The sequence below is a fragment of the Neoarius graeffei genome, chromosome 10, assembly GCF_027579695.1.
Source record: "Neoarius graeffei isolate fNeoGra1 chromosome 10, fNeoGra1.pri, whole genome shotgun sequence".
NCBI classification, from domain to species: Eukaryota; Metazoa; Chordata; class Actinopteri; order Siluriformes; family Ariidae; genus Neoarius; species Neoarius graeffei.
In genome coordinates this window covers 64,336,539-64,362,141 of record NC_083578.1, presented here as the reverse complement: position 1 = coordinate 64,362,141, position 25,603 = coordinate 64,336,539, and the positions used below count along the sequence as shown (strand labels likewise).

The following is a 25,603-nucleotide window of genomic DNA, read 5'->3' as shown; positions in this document are numbered from 1 at the left end:
AGAAAGAACACTTCATTGACTAGTCTTTTCATTATTTAATAAATAAAAAGAGCCTATAAGCTGTGCTTTTCCACCTACAGTAATGAAAGTTTATTCATTATCTTGCACATAGAGCCAGATTACTAATTAAAGGAAAGGAAAGCATGTGGTGGTGGCCTTGTTTCCTTTTCCTTTAATTTGTCCCTCATCTGTGTCTTCATTCAAAAAACTGTTAGGCATCTGTGCAATTTCAGCTTTTCTTGCTGAGCAATCAAAGGCTCCAACGGCTGCCCTAACCCCTACTGCTATCACGTTTATTTGATCTATGTCAATAAAAAACTTGATAATTAGAATCATAAAGGCTCACAATGCCACAGAGAGGCTAAAGAAGAAAAGAAAACGGAAATGTCGATCGCAGAAAAACTGAGGTTATCTCAGCTGCAGTCAAAGCTATCACAGTCAGGCTCACTAAATTAGAAATGGATAGACTATGAGTCATTAAAAGTAAAAATGTAAATCATGTATGCCATAGAAAGATACCTCATATGATTACTTGTATTTTCAAATGAATCATACTCTAAGCTGGAGTGCTTGATTTTTGCAATCAGATTACATAATCTGAATGACATTCAGTCTGTAAACACATTTATACTTGGATATTTCATGTGTCAAACATCAGAACTGTATCTTGAGAAGGATTATCCACAAAAACACTCGTGTGCAAAATCTGGATAAGATGCATTTCACAGAAAAGTAAATCAGACTAAACCCACATCAGGAAGTCTGAGACTGCTTTTAGACAAATGCATCTCAAAGCCATATTTGACAAACAAAACCCCTCCGAATATGCAATAATCCTGAAGTATGATGCATTATAATCCTGACTATACCTTTAAGATAACCACAGCACACTCATTCATTCCACTTTCACAGATAATCAGAGGAAAAGAAGTCAAGAACAAAATATCTGACTGATATACGAGTTAGGTGAATTTGAAGATATACAAGTTTAATTTGCTCTAACATGGTTTCACACTAGTGACAGTACATGAGAGAGATATTAAGCCCTACAGAGATTTAAATGTAGAACGATTACACCATATGTTACCTTCTGCAAAGTAACCAGTAGGAAATAACCTGAGGTAATATACGGATCAGCCAGAACACTAAAACCACCTGCCTAATATTGTGCAGGTCCCCCTTCTGCAGCCAAAACAGCTTTGACCAGTCGAGGCATGGACTCCACAAGACCTCTGAAGGTGTGCTGTGGTATCTGGCACCAAGACGCAAGCAGCAGATCGTGCAAGTCCTGTAAGTTGCGGGGTGGGACCTCCATTAATCAGGCGTATTTGTCCAGCACATCCCATAGATGCTCAATTGGATTGAGATCTGAGGAATTTGGAGGCCAAGTCAACACCATGAACCCCGTCATGTTCCTTAAACTATTCCTGAACGATTATTGCAGTGTTGCAGAGCGCATTATCCCGCTGAAAGAGGCCACTGCCAATAGGAAGATCACTGCCATGAATGGGGTGTACTTAATCTGCAGCAATGCTTAGGTAGGTGGTACGTGTTAATCTAACATCCACATGAATAGCTGAAGACAAGCTTTCCCAGCAGAACATTACCTAGTGCATCGCACTGCCTCTACCAGCTTGACGACTTATCATAGTGCATCCTGGTGCCATCTCTTCCCCAGTTAAATGAAACACACACACACCCGACACCCAGATCGTTACGCTTGCCCATTTTATCTGCTTCAAAAGACATCGACATCAAGAACCGATTGACGGTCACCTGTCAGTGATTTTAATGTTCTGGCTGATCTCTGTGTGTGTGTGTGTGTGTGTGTGTGTGTGTGTGTGTGTGTGTGTGTGTGTGTGTGTGTGTGTGTGTATATATAAAGATACTTTATACAAACCATCCAACAAAAATAATTTCTGCTTAGAATGTAAACAAGCCAGTGATGTAACAGTAGCAATTTGTGAAAAAAGCTATAACGATTCTTGGGGGGGGGGGGGGGGGGGGGGGGGGGGCATTCTCACCATCAAATACTTTTATTCCATATTTTGTTGCTTTTTTCTATTTTGGGGGGTTTTGTTTTCGAGTACGGTTTTTGTTTCGTCCTCGGCTGGTTCAGCAACAGGCTCCACCATTTTGTTTTTCTCTAGTCATGGCAGGCTTGTAGTATTCAAGTCCAGGACTTGGACTTGAGTCCGACTCATGCCCTAATTATAAGGACTCGTGACTCGACTTGGACTTGAGCACTGATGACTCAGACTTGTGCATTAACTGCATTCGGACTCAAATTGGAGACGAGGACTCAAATTTTTTCTTTATTTTTTGTAACATGCCATAATAATTTGGCATAAGATATTTATAGCTACATTAATTTTTATACTAATTTCACGCAAGAGCGTTACACCTGTGCGCCTTGGCGCGTGCATCAGATAGACTCTCGGGCATGCTCTGGACAGCACGCGTGCCAAGCAGACTCTTGTGCGTGCACCATAAACGACTCACACCTGCACAGGATTAAGGCACAATCAGTACGCCTATATAAAAACTGAAAACACACTTACTTTGCGAAGTATTGAGTTGCGTTGCTGACACATTACCAAGCCTCATTTCCTTGTTTGGTTTCCTGATTTCCTGTTTCTCGTCTTTGATTCTGCCTCGTCTACGATAGCCTGTTTGTGCCTCACTTGACCTATTGCCTGTTTCACTGTTAAGATTTTGCCTGCCATTCTGGATTGTTTACCTGTCTTCACTTGTATTAATAAACACACCTTCTGCACTTACATCCGTCTCCCAACCATCTCTGACAGAATACTTCGCACTCCCTGACAAAGAGAACGCACATTCACCTATTCATACGTCATGTTCAGGAACAAACTCACGTTAATGGTGCTAAAACAGCCACCGTCAAATGATGCGGTTGGAGTCTTGTTCTCGGACTCGACTCAGATCAATAGTGAACTCGACTCAATTTTTTTTAATGCCTTGGGCTTGACTCGGACTTGAACACTGAGGACTCGAGACTGGACTAGGACTCGAGGTTTAGTGACTCGACTACAACACTGACTCACGGTATATGAGCTGATAGCTGAGTAATAGAGTAGTCAACCAGAGCGCGTGATTGTTCATATCCAGTGAATGTGGATAGAGTAATAAGCAAATATTGGACGAGGCTGAACAAAATATAGTGATTTGTTAGTAATGACCAAGCAATTATTTCCCTGATGCCAAAGGCAGACACTAACAAATCACGATAGTTTGTGAAACCGAGTTCAATAATTGTTTTAGCATTCAAATTATTTTTTTTAAATGATCATCATCATCGTTCGGCTGTGGAGCAGGCGACCACTGGCTTCCTCCATTTCAGCTTGTCGTTGGCAAGGGATTCAATTTCTTTGTTGGAAATGAGATCATATCCTTCACCCATGACTTTCCGGATGTAGGTCGAATATAAGGTGGCTTGTCTACCAGGCCTTCGTTTGCCATGTTGTGGGACATACAAGGCATAAGTCCTTGCTGGCTCGTCTGTGTTCAGATGAAGTTGGTGACCGAGGAAAGACAGTTGGCGGCATTGTACAGTGTTAATGAGTGGCTCCACCTCCAGGCGTTGGTATATGGTCAGGTTAGAGACTGTCAGTGCGTTTGATGCCAAGCATTATCCTGTAACATGAGGTTGGGTATGAGTTGATTTTATTACTCATGTCTTGTGAGATAACCCAGGTTTCACAGCCATACAGAAGAACGGAGAGACAGGTTGTTCTAAAGAAGGCGAGTTTTGATTTCAATGGGATCATGGTACTTTTCCAGATCTTCTTATTTTTTTAAATACTGATCATAAAGTTCACACAACGAGTCAAACGATAAAGAAATCAGAAACCCATTGTCTGTCAATTTAGGGAAGCGAGCCTTGTTGACAAAAGTGTGAAGTAACTGTGTATGAGCAGACCATTATTTGTAGGCAGTTATTCGCAGTTCGCTTAGCCAATCAAAATGGTGTAAAAAAAAAAAAATTTAATGATAACGATGTTTGACTCTTTTTGTTTTCAGCATTTCAACTTCTCAAAATAAAAGCCAACAATTGGGATCATTTCATTTAGTTTTATAATATTATTAGAACTGCGTCAATATCAGGAACACATTTGATTTTTCTTAAAATAATTCTTCCTTTGCACAGCACACATCTAACCAAACCAACGTTCTTCTGATGAACAGCAAATGGTTCTGCTCTACATGGACATCGGCCCACCTTAAAATACGTTCAAGCATTTTAAATATCAAAAATAAATAAATTTTTTGGCCATGTGTGTGTTTCCGTGGCTGAAAGTTGCATGACTTGTCCTATTCCTGTATACAGGGGCTCTTTTGTATGTTCCATCAAGCTTCCAGCTCCACACACAGGAAGTTATCACATTTACAGGTGCAACTAACCACTGCAAGGGCACAGCCATGGCTGTTTGAAGAGCTGCCAAGAATACGAGCAGCTTGTTGCTAAATATAGTGAAACGCCACCCCAGATTACAAGAACAGATATTTTGTGGGGGAAAGCCATCATTTTTTTTTGTCTCTCCTTAAAGCTGACTCTTTAGATCTTCTCTAACAGCGCACATAAATATGGGTTAGGTGAAACAAGCAGTAGTAGCACCAGCGTTTCAGGTTGAGTGTAGACTGCTGAGTCACTTGGTACCAGAGTAAATATTCAGTACCGTAGCACTTCACGGAAGTCAATTTCAGTCACAATATGACACACTACATCTGTTATCAGTGACATTTCTGATAAGCAGCATACCTACAACAGAAAAGCTTTCCGGGGATAACTTCACAGTCACAAGTTGATTTTTAAATATGTTATCATCAAGATCCGGCACGGTGGTGTAGTGGTTAGCGCTGTCGCCTCACAGCGGGAGGGTCCGGGTTCGAGCCTCGTGGCCGGCGAGGGCCTTTCTGTGCGGAGTTTGCATGTTCTCCCCGTGTCCGCATGGGTTTCCTCCGGGTGCTCCGGTTTCCCCCACAGTCCAAAGACATGCAGGTTAGGTTAACTGGTGACTCTAAATTGACCGTAGGTGTGAATGTGAGTGTGAATGGTTGTCTGTATCTATGTGTCAGCCCTGTGATGAGCTGGCGACTTGTCCAGGGTGTACCCCGCCTTTCGACCGTAGTCAGCTGGGATAGGCTCCAGCTTGCCCGCGACCTTGTAGAAGGATAAAGCGGCTAGAGATAATGACATGAGATGAGATGAAAAGTTTGTAATACTGAAATGGACCTACTTGTCGCACCCACGTTATATGCAAAATTTTAGGCACATTCTCCTTATCATGAACTTCTTCCAATTCACCATCACCGTTCACTGACCAAGTTAAAGGATCACAAACAGAGGCGATTATTTCTTCGGAGGTTACCGGTGCATCACCGTCAGTGTCCACCCACTGACTCGCTACGTTTTCTAAATCTTCATTATGCAGTTCATTCATGTGTTACCAATCACCGATGAGGTCATTTGTGTCACGCCATGGGGCACGGGGTATAAAAACGCTGCCAGTACACTTTAAATAGGTGGCAAGTTTAGTGGTAACAGCAGTCATTTCATCCTTTTATCAATCCTTTGATCATTGTTCTCGAAAATTGTTACTTAAGCGAGGCTCGTTAAGCCTTTGTTTTATGGTGTTAACACTCATTATTCTATCCAAATTCACTGGATATGAGCAATCGCATGCTCCGATTGGCTACTCTATTGTGAGGCTATCAGCTCATATACCATCAGTAGAGAAAAAACAAAATGGTGGCGCGTGTTGCTGAAACAACCAAGGATGAAATAAAAACTACTTCAAAACAAAACCCCAAAAAGTACAAAAAAGCAACAAAATATGGAATAAATGTGTTTGATGGTAAGAACTTATCTTTTTAAATTTTTCAACAATTATTATTTATTATTATTATTATTACTACATTTGGCGGCATGGTGGTGTAGTGGTTAGCGCTGTCGCCTCACAGCAAGAAGGTCCGGGTTCGAGCCTTGTGGCCGACGAGGGCCTTTCTGTGCGGAGTTTGCATGTTCTCCCCGTGTCCGCATGGGTTTCCTCCGGGTGCTCCGGTTTCCCCCACAGTCCAAAGACATGCAGGTTAGGTTAACTGGTGACTCTAAATTGACCGTAGGTGTGAATGGTTGTCTGTGTCTATGTGTCAGCCCTGTGATGACCTGGCGACTTGTCCAGGGTGTACCCCGCCTTTCGCCCGTAGTCAGCTGGGATAGGCTCCAGCTTGCCTGCGACCCTGTAGAACAGGATAAAGCGGCTAGAGATAATGAGATGAGATTATTACATTTTTCACAAACTGCTACTGTCATTTTGCCGGTTTGTTTACATTCTAAGCGGAAATTATTTTGTCGGACGTTTTGTACAAAGTTTTTATATATCGAATTTGCAAAAAATTTTAATAAAAAAAAAATGCTCCATTTCTCAAAATCCAGTGAATGTGGATAGAATAAAATTATTCCACTCTATCTCATTGTATATGACTTCTAGCGCCTTGTTGCTATCAGCTCATGTACGACTTGATTTCGTGGAATAACTTAATAATTAACAAGACTGCAGACTTGATTACTTATTGTTTGTCTCTGTGGGAAAGACGAGTGCATGGCTCAGTGTGTCATGTCAGCAGGCGAATGACGGATGTAACTGCAGGAAGTGTTTATTTACAAACAAGCAGGCAAACAGTTCAAAAACATAAAGACCAGGGTTGTGAAACGGTAATAGTCACCCAAGGCACAAACAGAATGACGGAGGCAAAGACAAAAGGCGGAGTTCAAATACACAAAACAAGGTCAAAACCAGAAAGGCAATACACAGATACAAGACTTGGTAACATGACACAAGGTACAGCACGTGTACTTTGCCAGGTCTGTGTGTTTAGAGAGTCCTTATAAGCGCACGCTGCAATTGCACTCTAATCTGGAACAGGTCCATAGTAATTAGTCCTAATGATGCTATGTGTGTACGCTGCACACTGAGTGCCAACACACATGGATGTGACAGTGATTTTTTTTCTGTCACGAAAGTCCGGGGGCACGAACTTGGTTCATTATATGCGAAAGTTCGTCGTAAAAGAGTTCGTTATAGTGAGGTTGCAATATATATTGCTAGAGCTCAGAAAGGGGAATTTTCACAAACAGTACTGACAGATGTTTCATTTTACTTTGCCTCTCAAGTCTGATTAGTGCACTGATGACATGGCTTTTCTTAAAAAAAAAAAATTAAATGTATGCTCTATTCTCAATGCATCATGTTCAAAACAGATGCATCTCATCTGTTCAGAGTCCATGGTGTTAGTCAGAAGTGGTAATATGAAGCACTTTGAACTTCTAACCACAGACTAACCATTAAAAGGTTAAGAATTAAAAGATAACCAAATTTTAGTTTCGAAGACCTCTGGCCAAGACAAACCAAAATGACTACATCAACCCAACAGAAAAACAAAAAACAGTCCAAATTGCAAGATGTTTGGTGCTAAGAATTTGTGCTCAGTGTAAGAAAGTTTAAATAACACTAGAATCGTTCACCGAGCACTACTGTTGTAATGTGTAATTCCATATGTAGTCCTCTATCTTGGACCAAAAAGACAAACCCATGAAACCCACACAGAAAAGTAGGTCGCAGCAATAAGAATATGGTTTGAGGTAATTGACTGTAGCTGGAGATTTTAGTGCTGTATATTCAGTACATATGGCAATTAGATACACATTTACTGACTGCTGATAAGAATATTCATGCAAGTACATATCAGTGGAACGGGACCACCGCTAACTAAATTTTAGTGACTAAGTATCGACAACTGTAGTGACAGCTAATGCGACTAGAAAGAAATACACTACCGTTCAAAAGTTTGGGGTCACCCAGACAATTTTGTGTTTTCCATGAAAAGTCACACTTTTATTTACCACCATAAGTTGTAAAATGAATAGAAAATATAGTCAAGACATTTTTCCGGCCATTTTGAGCATTTAATCGACCCCACAAATGTGATGCTCCAGAAACTCAATCTGCTCAAAGGAAGGTCAGTTTTATAGCTTCTCTAAAGAGCTCAACTGTTTTCAGCTGTGCTAACATGATTGTACAAGGGTTTTCTAATCATCCATTAGCCTTCTGAGGCAATGAGCAAACACATTGTACCATTAGAACACTGGAGTGAGAGTTGCTGGAAATGAGCCTCTATACACCTATGGAGATATTGCACCAAAAACCACACATTTGCAGCTAGAATAGTCATTTATCACATTAGCAATGTATAGAGTGGATTTCTGATTAGTTTAAAGTGAGCTTCATTGAAAAGAACAGTGCTTTTCTTTCAAAAATAAGGACATTTCAAAGTGACCCCAAATTTTTGAACGGTAGTGTATGCACAAACCCAGCAGCTGAGAAAAACAAGAGACACTAAACAATAGATCTAATATGTTCTAATTATGCATTGATCTGAAAAAAAAAAAAGTTTATATACGTACTGTAAGATACACTCACTGAGCACTTTATTAGGAACATCTGTACACCTACTCGCACCTAATCAGTGCAGTGCATAAAATCATACAGATACAGGCCAGCAGATTTGGGTAATGTTCACACCAGCCATCAAAATGGTGGGGAAAAAAAAAAAATGTGATCATGTTGGCCATGGCATAATTGTTGGTGCCAGATGGGCTGATTTCAGTATTTTATTAGTGCTGAGCTTTAGGGATTTTCACAAACAAAAGTCTCTCGAGTTTACTCAGAATGGTGCAATAAAGAAAAAAAAAAACATCCAGTGAACAGCAGTTCTGCTGATGGAAACGCCTTGTTGATGACAGAGGTCAACGAAGAATGGTCAGACTGGTTCAAGCTGACAGAAAGACTACAATAACTCTGATAACCACACTGTACAATTGTGGTGAGCAGAAAAGCATCTCAGAATGCAAAACACATCAAACGTTGAGGCTACAGTTGGCACAGGCTCATCAAAACTAGAAAGAGGAAGCCTAGAAAAATGTAGCCTGGTCTCATGAATCTCGATTTCTGCTAAGGCAGGGCTTTTCAAAGTGTGGGGCGCCCCGGGGGGCGCCAGAGTTCTTCGGGGGGGGCGCAACGTGAGGAAAAATAAACCAGAATAAGTTACTATTGCGGACATTTAGCGAACTTCAGCTAGCCTTTACCAGAGACAAAATGGATCGATTTTTAGTACCTAAAGCTACAGTGAGTGAGGAGACAGAGTCTGGGCCAAGCAAAAAAACAGAGCCTCCAGGATGTTGAGATTTGCAACTTCAACCAATCCCCACGAATTCAGGGCGGTGTTGCAATTATATCCAATCACTGCAACTTTCCCACAAATTTGACCAATCGTTGGCGTCGTCTTGAGGTGACGTTGACAAACTACCTTCTGCCTTACTTCCGTGTATACGTTCAAGAGAAGCAGCATGCGCGCAGTGTTGCCAGATTGGGCGGTTTCAAGTGCATTTTGGCGGGTTTTGAACATATTTTGGGCTGGAAAACATCAGCAGTATCTGGCAACATTGCATGATGTGCGAGTCAGTGTTTATATAGGCTTAAATTCTGTTACTGAAAGTGTGTTATGTTTACAGTGAAGGACTGTGTGCACTTTACATTATTTTTTTTTTTACTTAATACAAAAAAATTAATGGATGCCAACATTTTTGCCAAAATGGTATTTTATTTTCCATTGTTTAGGCAGCTTCAGCATCATACTGTGAGATTCTGTTTAAATTGGTTTTTTTTCTTCTATGAAGCCTGAGCCATTTATTTTATTAGTTTATAATTATTGTTTAATTTAGTCTTCAGGAGAGACTGCCTGCACACAGTACTAGTATTAATAGTTTTTTTCTTACATGAAAGCTGAGGCATTTATATTATATTTTAAGGTAGCTTCATGTTGTGCTGTGAGGTTCTATGCACTTTAACTTTTGAACCAACAGGTGCATTTGGATAAGTAAAGCCTATTTTTCTGCATTTTTGTAGTCCTGGTAATCTTTTATATTGGTAAAGATGTTTATAGGACCATTTCTCAGTGTCTTTGTTTTTTTAATCAATAGTTTTTCAGTAATAACTTAATATTTAACATATCACTCAATTTTAATCACAAAAAGAGAAAATCGCAACAATTTCTCGCAACTTTCACTTCCTCCCGCAATGTAATCGCAACAAAAACCTAAAACACACCGCAACTTTCATCGCAATTTTTTGGAAACCCCCGCAACATCAGACATTTTAGCCTGCAACAATCACAAAAAAGGCCCGTGAAATCCTGGGGGGACTGAAAAAAGAAGGAAGTATGACCACGATTATTTAAAGTTTGGATTTTCATGGACTGGATCTGAAGATGCTCCACTGCCACAGTGTGTTGTCTGCCAAGAGGTGCTAGCTAACGATGCTATGAGATGTTTAAAATGTGTAAAACAAGATGTTTTAAAAAGCACAGATGTTTAAAATGTGAAAAAGAAAAAAAATGTGTACAACAACCATTTTTTTAAATACGACTGGAACATTAAGTATCGCAACAACAAAAATTGTAAGGGGGGCGCTGTTGTTTATTTGCTCTCCGAGGGGGGGCTGACTCTCCCACACTTTGAAAACCCCTGTGCTAAGGAATGTAGATGGTAGGGTCATAATTTAATGGCAACAGCATCAATCCATGGCCTTGTGTCAACAGTCCAGGCTGGTGGGGGTGGTGTAATGGTGTGGGAAACGTTTTCTTGGTACACTTTGGGCCTATTAATACCAATCAGTAATCTTTTCAATGCCACAGTCTCTTAGTGTATTGTTGCTGATAATACAATGCCCACAATTTACCCATATTCTAATGACTACTTCCAGGATGATGATGTCACAAAGCAAAAGTCATCTCAAACTGGTGCCATGAATATGAAATTGACTTCAAAATGTTTTTCAGTGGCCTTCCCAGTCACCAGAACTGAATCCAGTCAAACACCTTTGAGATGTGGCAGAACAGGAGCTTGGCAGCATGAAAGTGCACCTAAAAATCTGTAGGAATTGAATGATGCAATCATGTCAGCATGAACCAGAATCTCAAAGGAATGTTTCCAACATATTGTGCAATCCATGCCACAAAGAACTGGGGCTGTTTTGAGAGCAAAGGGAGGCCCTACCCAGTATTAGTATAGTGTTCCTAATAAAGTGTATGGCGAGGGTAAATATGAAGAATCTCAGAGGAATCTGCTGTAATCTTTATCATTGGCACTTCAAATTCGGGTGGTGCATCGTTTTCCACACAGCAAGAACACGGACATGTTAATTTGGGTATTGCTGAGGAATGAGTGCATCAGACAGCAGCATGACTGCAGTCTTCTTACTGATAATATTATACCTTGTAGGTATAGTGTTTGAGGTTATGGCAAAATTATCCCATACTTAATGTGTGTTAACTGTCCTCTAGACTCCCAAGAGCAATTATAACATAATATTGGCGGTTTGATATTTTTGGTTGGTGGACTGTTTTTCAAACAAGTAGTGACTAATGTCTTTAAAACCATCAATGTTGTGACTCAGTCATGAGGCAGATGCAGGATCAGGCCCAGTCACTTTCACTGCCGTGTTAGGAATGGCCCATGACCCAAATAATATCAGGCCTGGGGTTGGTTCTGTGGTGGTCCCCTGGGCTCTTTTGGTGGTGGGACAAATTGTGCATAGCAGTCAGTGAGTGAGTAAGTCTCCACTTATTTAACTTGAAAGATCAGATACAAAAAAAAAAAAAATCCAAAACTAGACAGGATGATAGAATATACTCAAACTGCTTATATCGGCTATAAAACAGTGTTTGCCCTAAGTTTACTTTTTTTTGGGGGGGGGGTTTGCTGGATGAGGATGGTCACCTGCAGAACCCCTCTCCGCGCCTCCTATTACAAAGCATTTGGACCTGAACAAACAGTTAAAGGAGTCTTCAGTTTATTTTAGAACAATAATTAGAACACTTTTTACAACAGAACTGCAATCCTGTTCTGTTTTTTTTTTTCTTTTTCGGACCTTAAAGTGTGGGTGCGTGTGTGTATGTGTGTTGGGGGGGGGGGGGTTTTATAATGGTAGAGTTGTGTTTTTTTTGCATATGTCAACACATCACCGGTGCATTTCAAAAAATGTACTAGAACTTTCTGTGCTCTAACACACAATGGATCCATGAGATAGTCATCTCAACACAGTGAACACTGAGGCTTTGTTGTGCTGTGGCTCTGTTTAGACCTGGTATTAACATCCTTCACTCGAGTGTTCCAATCACAAGTGGACAACCAAGATGAAAAACCGTTCACAACCTGGTATTATTATGCATTTCGAAAGCATCTCTACAAACCATTCCTGATCACTTTATGACTGGGCTACCAAATCTGCCGTCATGAACCTGAGTCAAAACCAAACAAAAACTCAAATTGTGTGTTTATAATTAGTTGTCTCTTAATTAAATCAGCAGGTGCTTAGTTTAGTTGATAAAATATTCAAAAGCATGGATTAGAGAGATTGAGGATTAGGATTTTGATTTCAGAGTTTGAGAATTCACAGAAAAAAAAAAAAATCTGTCCCTCACAATGCAACTCTAACAAAACTGACCAGTGCACACAGCTGTAAACTCAAATATATATTATTTAAATAATATTGGCTGGCTTTTTTTTCGTGGTATATCAGATATATTCCATTCAGCTAGCATGATTTTGAACAAGTTGTAGATGAGTTCAATATCATGCTAGTTGAATGGAATATATCTGATAGACCACAAAAAAAAGCCAGCCAATATTATTATCATTATACATACACATTTGTTTCTGATGTTCAACGCATCTTTCTCTTTCAAAATTCTCTCAAAACCTTCCGTATTTAACAAAAAAAAAAAACCTGGCTGCCATGTTTGTTTACAAATTGTCAAGGTCGCTCGCTAGTGCCGAAGTTTTACGTCTCTGACGTGTGACATGTCTTAACAACCATGCAATATCGTAAACCATATTGCACGCTCATTCTCCACTGGGTAGAGTGACCTAATACATGTAGGATAAGCAATATGTTAACGATATTGCATGCTATCAAACCAAATGAATGAAACTTGCTACAAGGGAATAGAATACATACATGTTATTTACCAGCTGGGAGGTCCATATCGTGAAATGCCGTGACCGAGGTCTTGAAAGTACTGAGCAAGGCCCTCTGGGCCGAGGTCAGTATTCAAGGCCGAGGTCACGGTATTTCACCATACGGCCCGACCTTAAGCTGGTAAATATTATATTTATTTTTTTCTTTACCAAATTCGAACAGAAAACGAGAGCGCCCGAAAGGGAAAACCGAGCTGAGCCGCCATTTTGAATCCTCATTCACAGCTGTAATGCAAATTGCTTTCTCCTCAGTATACAAGTGCACTTCCATGGCAGGAAAAAAAAAAAAAACTACATTTTGCCGCCTATGTAGTCCCCTATTTATACAAATAGGAGTCATTCAGGATTCAGCCATGTTTTTGCTCGGCGTTAGCAAGTTACAGGTTTTTAGCTTTCTCCTGAAATGTTTTATTTTATTTTGTCTTCCTCAGGGTAGTAAAACTCGCTTTTGCTGTGAACACTGTCGTTATCGCTATCCATGCTGTAAAATTAATGCTATTTTGAATCCTCATTCATGGCTGTAATGCAAATGGCTTTCTCCTCAGTATACAAGTGCACTTCCATTGCAGGAAAAATAAAAAAAAATTACATTTTGCCGCCTATGTAGTCCCCTATTTATACAAATAGGAGTCATTCAGGATTCAGCCATATTTTTACTCGGTGTTAGCAAATTACAGGTTTTAGCTTTCTCCTGAAATGTTTTCTTTTATTTCTTCTTCCTCAGGGTAGTAAAACTCGCTTTTGCTGTGAACACTGTCGTTATCGCTATCCATGCTGTAAAATCAATGCTATTCTCCTGAGAAATGCTGGCAAAAATTTATAAGATTTTTGATAATCTTATAAATAAATCTTATAAAAGAAAAGATGAATGTTGAAAAAATTTGCAACTATGTCAAATCAAATCAAGTTTATTTGTATAACGCTTTTAACAATAAACATTGTCGCAAAGCAGCTTTACAGAATTTGAACAACTTAAAACATGAGCTAATTTTATCCCTAATCTATCCCCAATGAGCAAGCCTGTGGCGACGGTGGCAAGGAAAAACTCCCTCAGACGACATGAGGAAGAAACCTCGAGAGGAACCAGACTCAAAAGGGAACCCATCCTCATTTGGGCAACAACAGACAGCCTGACTATAATATTAACAGTTTTAACAGGTTTAACCCTCAACTGTCCTCATGGGGCCATCCAAACTATGTTTGTTGTTGTTGTGAACGAGCGAGTCGCCAGAGGTCCATAACCAGGGTCCGTACCGTAGGATACGGACCCGCTCGCCAGCCAATCAGAGTGCAGGATTTGGACCGCGAAAAAAATACATTTATGTTATTTACCAGCTGGGAGGTCCGTCTCGTGAAATACCGTGACCGAGGTCTTGAAAGTACTGAGCGAGGCCCTCTGGGCCGAGGTCAGTATTCAAGGCCGAGGTCACGGTATTTCACGATACGGACCGACCTTAAGCTGGTAAATAATATTTGTTTTTCTTTACCAAATTCTAACAGAAAACGATAGCACCCAAAAGGGAAAACCGAGGCAAGCCGCCATTTTGAATCCTTTCATGGCTATAATGCAAATTGCTTCCTCCTCGGTATACAAGTGCACTTCCATGGCAGGAAAAAAAAAAAAAAACTACATTTTGCTGCCAATGTAGTCCCTATTTATACAAAATTGAGTCATTCAGGATTCAGCCATGTTTTTGGTCGGCGTTAGCAAGTTACAGGTTTTTAAGCTTTCTCCTGAAATGTGTTTTTATTTTGTCTTCCTCAGGGTAGTAAAACTCGCTTTCACTGTGGACACTGTTGTTATCGCTATCCATGCTGTAAAATTAATGCTATTTTGAATCCTCATTCACGGCTGTAATGCAAATTGCTTCCTCCTCGGTATACAAGTGCACTTCCATGGCAGGAAAAAAACTACATTTTGCCGCCTATGTAGTCCCCTATTTATATAAAATTGAGTCACTCAGGATTCAGCCATGTTTTTGCTCGGCGTTAGCAACAGTTAGAGGTTTTTAGCTTTCTCCTGAAATGTTTTCTTTTATTTCTTCTTCCTCAGGGTAGTAAAACTTGCTTTCACTGTGAAGACTGTCGTTATCGCTATCCATGCTGTAAAATTAATGCCATTATGCTGAGAAATGCTGGCAAAATTTTATAAGATTTTTCATAAAAATCTTATAAATAAATCTTATAAAAAAGATAAATGTTGACAAAAATTGCTACTATGTTGTTTGTTGTTGTGAACGAGCGAGTCGCCAGAGGTCCGTAACCGGGGTCCGTACCATAGAATACGGACCTGCTCGCCAGCCAATCAGAGCGCAGGATTTGATGGAAACTGGACCGTAAAAAAAATAAATCTTTTCATTCCATCGAAAACAAGTGTCTTGTATGTATAATATTTATTTATTTTATATTTAATAATGTTCCTCTATTTGTGTTTCTAGAAGACGTCCAAGTAACAGCAGTTTCAAACTCATGTATGGAGATTAATTTGCGTATTTTCTGATCATTTAAACCCTTGATGACTTTGGTACAGCAGATATTACACTATAAAGCCAATAGTTTGTGGACACATTACCATCACACCAATATGTGCTTGTTGTATATCCCATTCCAGATGTGCGCCCCCCTTTGTTGTTATAACATCATCCACCCTTGGCTTTTCGCTAGATTTTGGAGTGTGGCTGTGGGGATTTGCTCATTCAGCCACAAGCGTATTAGTGAGGTCAAGAACTGATGTTGGGTGAGGAGGCCTGGGGCGTAGTTGGCATTTCAGTTCATCTCAAAAGGTGTTCAGTGAGGCTGAGGTCAGGGCTCTGTGCAGGCCACTGAGGTCCTAGCACTCCAACCTCAGCAAAGCATGTTTTCATCGAGCTCATTTTGTGCACAGGGGTATTGTCATGCCGGAACAGGTTTGGGCTCCTTAATTCCAGTGAACGGAAATTGTAATACTACAGCCTACAAAGACATCCTATAACTATAACTGTGTGTTACAACTTTGTGGCAACAGTTTCGGTTATGTGTCCACATACTTTTGGACATATACCGTAGATAAATGTATAAGGTTTCCTTTTACAGTGCTGTACATCGGCTAAAAATACACCGCGAAAATCTTCCTCTTCCAAACTCTTTACTCATATTAAAGCCCGTCACTGCAAAATTATATTAAAAGTGACATCATATCATTTGTTTTTCTGTATGAAGAAGTATTAAAAATCCAGTATTTTCTTAAATGGGCTAGTTATTTCACCAACATGCTAAATATTGCTATAAATAAAGAATAGCTGTGGGACTGTGTAGACAATCTCAGCAAATACCTACTCTTTGCTACAGATGTAGGCTATGTTGCGAACAATAAGAAGCAGGCATATGAGAGGAGACTTTCCCTGTGTCCGAAATCGCTCCCTACTCACTATGTAGGGCACTATATAGTGAGGATGCCATTTTGTAGTGCTGTCCAAAACGATAGTGAGGATTATTGCACCCTATATAGTGCACTCAAAGTATCCCACAATGCAACACGAAAAGTAGCATACAACCGATGGTCACTAACCAAGCAATATATCCCATCATGCATTGCAGTCATGCTGAAAGAAATCAAATTAAAAAAGTCTCAAATTTGATTTGATAAAAGGCAGCGGCAAAGAAGAAAGTACTCAGCCTTGATTTTTAAAAGAACTGAAAGATGCAGGTACTTTGTATTGATTAATGCAGGAAATACGCTCAGCATAACATTCATTTATCACAAAAATACATGCTTGTATTTATTATTTTGAAAACCCACCAGCCGGCTGATCTGTCACGTTTTAATTGTGTGACAATAATGACGTAAATACCAACGCGACGGAGAAGTGTCCAAAAGCGTTTTTTCATTTTCCCAACAAGCTCACTATATAGTCCTCTATATAGTAATTCCCTATATAGGGAGTAGGGAACGAGTGAGTGATTTCAGACACAGGGTTTGTGTGGCTGGTATGCACATTTTAAACGGTTGAAATTTAATTAAAGAATGAATGGAAAACGCCTAAGCTTTGGAAAAAATAAAATCAGTCTCGTGTGTATCAACAGCATGGGTGGGCAAAAAAAACTCAAGTTCACATAAAAACCTCAAACCTAGCAACAATGGTCACTAGATCTCTTGATGTTGTTGCAGATGTATAAGGCACATTAAAGGGCATATTCTGGACCAATTTCATGTTTTTTTTATCTGAAAGTATGTCCCTTTACACACTCAACCAGAAGGGTAATTTTGCACAAGGCCATCTGTCTACAGCAGAAAAAAATAAAATAACAAAACACGTCTGGAAAAATCCTAAGGGAGTCTGGAGCCAGATTCATGACGTCACCTGCGGAAGCGCCAGCAGGCTGCGAGAGCTTTGCAAGGTTTCAGTGCACAGCCTGTGTAGACCAAGCACTCCAATTTCTCTCTCATTGTCTGGTCTTTTGGGAAACGATGAGTACTAATCCCATCAAGATTGGTGTTGCTACGCCCTCCTACGATACATCTGTTAACTATTTTAATAATTACGTGATAACGTTGAAGAAATTTGCAGAAAACCACCAGGTCGTTTTCTCATAAACAAACCAGCGCTGACGTAGGATTCAGAGGGAGGCATCCCGCACGCGACGTCATGAAAATCAATGTTTGCCGGGAAATCCAAATGCCAAGTTTTTTCAAAAGCGGACCAATTCGCCTCAAATGGCTTGATTTCAACTGAATTTTCCTGGTACTGTGCAAGTTAAAAAAAAACTGCAGAGAATGCAGAATGCTACAGATATTTGACCAAAGTTTAATATAAAATAGGAGAAACATTGATCTTGCTCCTGAATTTACCCGTGATACGCACTTTAACATTCAGACTACAAACGTAGTGTGGCCACATGCATCCCAGACCACCTCCACTAAGGCCCTGTCCACACGGCAACGGATTCAGGTGAATCTGATAAAACTGTTTATCGTTTCGGCCTGGCGTCCACACGGCACCGGCCTTTTGGGTGCCCCAAAACGAAATCTTTTGAGAACAGGTTCCAGAGTGAAAAAATCTGGCAACGGCGCCGTTGCGAAGTCGTCTGGATGAGTAGAATGGATTTGTTTACGATGATGTCACAACCACATGACTGTCAGTGCTTCACGCCAGGTAGAAGTGTAACGAACTCGATGCGAGTTGTCAACAAATCCTATAACTTGGTTCATGAAACTCGCTTACAAAATATTTTCACTGTGAATATTTATTGTGTAATGGTGCAAAGTGAGAGAGAGAGAGAGAGAGAGAGAGAATAGCCCTTAGGGCAGAGTCTTTAGTCCAAACACTGCGGAAGTAGTACCAAACCGCGCACCGCCCGTGCGCTTTCCAAAAACAAAAACAATCCCGCCAGCAAACATAGGAAAAAAAAAAGGAGCGATCTCACCTCTTCAGATGTTGGTTTAAGTCCGACAATACATTCCTCAAAAAGGGCGTAGAACAACAAAGTAATCCATCAACGTGTAGCATTCAATTTATTCCGGACCATTAAAGAATTCTGGAGGATATCAGAATGTTGGCGTACCGGCTTCCATCTACCCCCATTCATTCCTCTTTCTGCGTCTTTCGTTTTACGCTACTGATTAATAATCAAAACTTTATGTGGCTAATGCTACAGAAGAAGGGGTTTATGCGCATGCGTCTACTTCTATTGTTCTGGTGTCTCCGATGGGACCATCTTACAGCGCACGTAGTGGTGTGGCATGTGTATTGCATCGTTTTCAGCAAGCGTTGCGTTGCCATATGGACCTGAAATTTTACTGAACCGTTGCCCATGTGGACGCGATATTTAAAAAAAAAATCTCGTTGCCGTTGTCGTGTGGATGTAAGTGTTGCGAGTAATTGGCTCTCAAGACTCATTTGAGTCTGTTCACAGCTGTACTTAGCGCCATCCACTTGTCAGCCAATCACCCAAGACGAATGTTATACCAAACATGCACAGAGCCTGTGATCAAACATTCTTTGACTTTTTTCGAGCTCAAATTACTCTGCATGCTGTACTGACCACACTCACTGCTTTAAATCCTAATGTATTAGTCAGAGTGGGTGAAACTTACCACCAAGTCCCAATTGTTCAGTTCTAGGAGAGTGATTGCTTCTGCAATATTGTCGATCCCAGTGCATGCCTGAAACAACAAGCAGATGTGACTTCCCAAAGTACAACAGAGATCAATAAGGGATTTTAAATCACTCATAACACATTTTCTAGCAGATAATAATGATGATCTAGATTTGCAACATAAAACTCTAAATCTAAGTACGATCTATGAGCAATATATCCTTTATACTATAGAACCGTGGAGTTAAAGTTAGTTCAGATATGAAAATCTGCATCCTGCTTTTCTCAGCCTTTCCACCAGTTGTTTTTGTGGTCACGTGACCAGGTGTCGCGTCTTCAACCTACTAAAACCTTGTCCAAATATAACAACATGCCCGTTAATTTCAGCTTCCTACACACACGTTCAACTTGTTACAGGTTATTAAAGAACTATTATTCCATCCAAGGACCAAATTCACCTTAATTAACCCGTTCAAACAATAAAAAAAACAGTTCTGGACGAGTAAATATAGCTGTATTATCTACAAGTGGAGAGCTGTAGCTATGCTAGCTAAAATGTCCAGTCATAGCTACAGAACTAGCAGTCGTTATGGTCTCTTCGATTATTTACTAGACGTTCTCCAGAGACTGAATGAAAACCCAGGTAGCATTGGGTATAGTTTATTCCCCTTGAAAACTGCAGTGAGCCTTTACTGCATCCTAAAATAGCTGAGCAGCGCTAGGAGGTTCGCCGGTTGCTGTCAAAGCCCAACAATGAAACAGTTAGCCATCAGCGCGAGGTCTGGCTTCAGAGCTTTTGGAAAGCAATGCTCTTAGTGTCCGAATTAGCACTTAGCTTGTGGTGAAGATATGCCGTAGTTTTATGAGTGGTAACGTGTTCGAACGCTCAAAGAAAGCCTATAGACTGCACGTTAGCTTGATAGCTGCTAACAAATGAACTGTCAGTGACATAGCACCTAGTTAGCGGGCTATCTGGTCTCCTCACACTGTTACTGTCAGTGTTAGCACACAGTACTGTGCGTTTATGTGATGATGAACTAATTGCTCAAAGTCAGCAACCAAGCTTCCAGTCAGGAAAGAAAACCTACCTGAAAGTCAGCCAGAATCATCTCTCTGTCCATGTTGCTACCACTGTCGGAGGCCATTGCAGTGAGTGGCTAACGCTAGCTAGCTGTTCTACAGTGCCGCTACAGCTGTGCTCTGCTCTGCTCGCTCACTTCTTTGGTCCCTCTGCTTTAGCACACACACGGTCTGAGACGCAAAGGGTGAACAGGGACTGCAAAAAAATATCGGCTTTCAACTTCAACCCACATACGACCCCAGAACTGATTTTCCTACAGCAGAGAACACGGGAGCAAAACCCGCACTTGAGCTCCCACTTCTTAATCTGTAGTTGTTGTTTTTTTTTGTTTTTTTTTTTCCAACAGATTTTCTATTACAGTCACTTTTTAATCCAAGCAACGGAAACAACATACGGCAGTCGCGAAGACTGTCGTAAAACGAATCAAGGCCCAAGACAGAGGTGTTGGATTAACCCAGAGAGCACACGGAAATGCTGAAGGTTCTCGGTTATTAAAATGACTATTCCTATTTCCTGTACATGCTGATAACAAGTGGCCCACGTCAGAATATATACATTTATTTATAACATATAACTTGCATATTTGTTTGCTGTACTTGCATGTTTCAAGACAGGTCAATCTGGCCTTCTGTTAGCAAGACACTGATTACTGTAAAAGTACATTTAATGGAAATACTTTGGGAATAAATTCCTGCCTAATTTTCTTAGTTTTACATTGCTTTTTAAATAAGGACGTGTTAAATAATCTCATGTTCAGGAACATTCTGTTTTCATTTACATATAGTCTGATATTAACTGTATAGGATCCACTGGAGGTTATAGATGTAATATTCACCAAGTCCATGACCATTTGCCAAACTTTAGACTAAAGATGTAAGCAACTACAGTGGTCATGAATTGCCTAGGTTTATATAGAGAAAGCTAGAATTATCATTCTTTCTACCCTGAGGAAACTTCACTATGGTTGTACATTATGTCATGTTAACCATGACATTATCATAATTTTATGGCACTTCATACAAATGGTTATTCAATTTAAACTTGATAGTAGCTCATATAGGTTTATTGTTCATTATGCCCATATTTAATGATGATACTATCAAGGTTTTCCTGAAGCGCTTCATAGAAATGATTGTTCATATATGTTAAACCAGAACACTACTGCAACATTACGACAACGCATTATGCTAACTGCACCAATATAAACATGGTACTACGATAGGGTTATTCTGGTGCATTACGATAGCTGTATTTAGTACTTACTTAAACCTGATACCATAAATGCTTTACTACAGTGCAATATCCATATTGTTATCATTGTTGCATATGTAATTAATTCAACTACCTTATTACATATTTAACCATAATACTACCATGATTATATTATGTAAAAATAAATAAATAAAACGACCATTGTTTTACTACAGTGCATTATGGTAATTACCTTTGCTACATATGTATCCATGATATATTACAATAATTTTACTCTGGTACATTACGCTAGCTATGTTTATTACTTATATGACCATGATTACTATCAGGGTTTTACACAGTGCAATGCAAAATGTACTGTCATGGTTAAATATGTGATAAATGCAGCTACTGTGAATTTACTGTATATTTAACTATGGTACTACAGTAGTTTTACTCTGGTGCACTATGTTTATTATTTATTTAATGATGGTACTCTCAAGCGTTTACAACAGTGTAACGTACATCGTTTTACTATGGGTAAACATTTTATGTAATAAATGTTTAACTACCATACATATATTGCATATTTAACCAGGATACTGCATTATTTTTCTGTGATGCACTATGGGAACTGTGTTCATTACTAATGATACTACATCATGTGACATTATGACACTAATTATCATACATATCATCGTTACATTATGATACTAATTTTAATTTTTTAAAATGTATTTAGCTTTGCCATAGTGAGATATATATATATATATATATATATATATATATATATATATATATATATATATATATGTACATACATTACAGCTAGGAAATCACTACAGATTGCGCCAATTACAGTGGACCCATTGTACCTATTTTGCATATCTTTGAATTGTGGGGGAAACTGGAACACCCAGAGGAAACCCGCACAGACACAGGGAGAACCTGCAAACTCCACACAGAAAAAGGCCAGGAGATTCAAACCCGGAACTTTCTTGCTATGCGGTGACAGTGCAAACCACTGCACCACCATGCTGCTACAATATCTGTTTATGTAGTAGCTATCAAGTTTAGTACAGTAGTTTTACTCTGGTGTAGTATGGTACTCTGCTTATTAAGCCTATATATTTAAATATACTATTAGTTTTACTGGGCGGCATGGTGGTGTAGTGGTTAGCACTGTCGCCTCACAGCAAGAAGGTCTGGGTTCGAGCCCCGTGGCCAGCAAGGGCCTTTCTGTGCGGAGTTTGCATGTTCTCCCCGTGTCCGCGTGGGTTTCCTCCGGGTGCTCTGGTTTCCCCCACAGTCCAAAGACATGCAGGTTAGGTTAACTGGTGACTCTAAATTGACCGTAGGTGTGAATGTGAGTGTGAATGGTTGTCTGTGTCTATGTGTCAGCCCTGTGATGACCTGGCGACTTGTCCAGGGTGTACCCCGCCTTTCGCCCGTAGTCAGCTGGGATAGGCTCCAGCTTGCCTGCAACCCAGAACAGGATAAAGCGGCTAGAGATAATGAGATGAGATGAGGTTAGTTTTACTCTGGTGTAGTATGGTGCACTGCTTGTTATATATTTAAATATACGATTAGTTTTACTCTGGTGTACAATCATACTCTGCTTATTACACATTTAAGTATACTGCAGTAGTTTTACTCTGGTGTAGTATGGTACTCTGCTTATTAAGACTATATATTTAAATATACTATTAGTTTTACTCTGGTGTAGTATGGTACTCTGCTTATTAAGCCTATATATTTAAATATACTATTAGTTTTACTCTGGTGTACAATCATACTCTGCTTATTATACATTTAAGTAGACTACAGTAGTAGTATGGTACTCTGCTTATTAAGCCTATATATTTAAATATACTATTAGTTTTACTCTGGTGTAGTATGGTACTCTGCTTATTAAGCCTATATATTTAAATATACTATTAGTTTTACTCTGGTGTACAATCATACTCTGCTTATTATACATTTAAGTAGACTACAGTAGTAGTATGGTACTCTGCTTATTAAGCCTATATATTTAAATATACTATTAGTTTTACTCTGGTGTAGTATGCTACTCTGTTTATTAAGCCTATATACTTAAATGTACTATTAGTTTTACTCTAGTGTAGTATGCTACTCTGCTTGTTATATATTTAAATATACTATGAGTTTTACTCTGGTGTAGTATGCTACTCTTCTTATAAGCCTATATATTTAAGTATACTATGAGTTTTACTCTGGTGTAGTATGCTACTCTGCTTATTAAGCCTATATATTTAAATATACTATTAGTTTTACTCTGGTGTAGTATGGTACTCTGCTTATTAAGCCTATATATTTGTGTACTATTAGTTTTACTCTGGTGTAGTATGCTATTCTGCTTGTTATATATTTAAATATACTATGAGTTTTACTCTGGTGTAGTATGCTACTCTTCTTATAAGCCTATATATTTAAGTATACTATGAGTTTTACTCTGGTGTAGTATGCTACTCTGCTTATTAAGCCTATATATTTAAATATACTATTAGTTTTACTCTGGTGTAGTATGCTACTCTGCTTATTAAGCCTATATATTTAAATATACTATTAGTTTTACTCTGGTGTAGTATGCTACTCTGCTTATTAAGCCTATATATTTAAATACACTATTAGTTTTACTCTGGTGTAGTATGGTACTCTGCTTATTAAGCCTATATATTTAAATATACTATTAGTTTTACTCTGGTGTACAATCATACTCTGCTTATTATACATTTAAGTAGACTACAGTAGTAGTATGGTACTCTGCTTATTAAGCCTATATATTTAAATATACTATTAGTTTTACTCTGGTGTAGTATGGTACTCTGCTTATTAAGCCTATATATTTAAATATACTATTAGTTTTACTCTGGTGTACAATCATACTCTGCTTATTATACATTTAAGTAGACTACAGTAGTAGTATGGTACTCTGCTTATTAAGCCTATATATTTAAATATACTATTAGTTTTACTCTGGTGTAGTATGCTACTCTGTTTATTAAGCCTATATACTTAAATGTACTATTAGTTTTACTCTAGTGTAGTATGCTACTCTGCTTGTTATATATTTAAATATACTATGAGTTTTACTCTGGTGTAGTATGCTACTCTTCTTATAAGCCTATATATTTAAGTATACTATGAGTTTTACTCTGGTGTAGTATGCTACTCTGCTTATTAAGCCTATATATTTAAATATACTATTAGTTTTACTCTGGTGTAGTATGGTACTCTGCTTATTAAGCCTATATATTTGTGTACTATTAGTTTTACTCTGGTGTAGTATGCTATTCTGCTTGTTATATATTTAAATATACTATGAGTTTTACTCTGGTGTAGTATGCTACTCTTCTTATAAGCCTATATATTTAAGTATACTATGAGTTTTACTCTGGTGTAGTATGCTACTCTGCTTATTAAGCCTATATATTTAAATATACTATTAGTTTTACTCTGGTGTAGTATGCTACTCTGCTTATTAAGCCTATATATTTAAATATACTATTAGTTTTACTCTGGTGTAGTATGCTACTCTGCTTATTAAGCCTATATATTTAAATACACTATTAGTTTTACTCTGGTGTAGTATGGTACTCTGCTTATTAAGCCTATATATTTAAATATGCTATTAGTTTTACTCTGGTGTAGTATGCTACTCTGCTTATTAAGCCTATATATTTAAGTGTACTATTAGTTTTACTTTGGTGTATGGTACTCTGCTTATTAAGCCTATATACTTAAATGCACTATGAGTTTTACTCTAGTATGCTACTCTGTTTATTAAGCCTATATAGTTAAATGCACTATTAGTTTTACTCTGGTGTAGTGTGGTACATGTTGAACCATGACACTAGCCGACTGTAAATGTAATAGTTTATTTCAAAAGCACCGCTGTTTTAAAAGCAAATTGACAAGTCACAATTGAATGATTTTCTGCTTGTCGGGCGTAAATGAGCTCCGTGTGAATTCGTGTTTGACACTGTATCTTCCTGAGACTTTGAAAGGCAACAGTAAAGTGCATCTCAACGTCTCCTTGACGTGAGCACAGCCCTGAGTGAAGCCCCGCCCCTCTGTCTCTCCCTGCGTCTGTTAGTCAGAGTGGGCGGAAGTTT

The 25,603-nt window shown here is 39.1% G+C and overlaps 1 protein-coding gene across 1 annotated transcript in view; it reads right to left on the bottom strand.

Moving 5' to 3' along the window:
- The window catches only part of faf1 (Fas (TNFRSF6) associated factor 1), a 124,624-nt gene extending 103,887 nt beyond the window's left edge, over positions 1–20,737 (bottom strand). The window contains exons 1-2 of the mRNA XM_060932117.1: positions 20,284–20,737; positions 19,194–19,262 (exon numbers count right to left, since the gene is read on the bottom strand). Of these exons, the coding sequence (XP_060788100.1) occupies positions 19,194–19,262; positions 20,284–20,340 (126 nt within the window). The 5' untranslated portion in view covers positions 20,341–20,737. The remainder of the gene's footprint in view (positions 1–19,193; positions 19,263–20,283) is intronic.
- Positions 20,738–25,603: the final 4,866 nt, after the last annotated feature.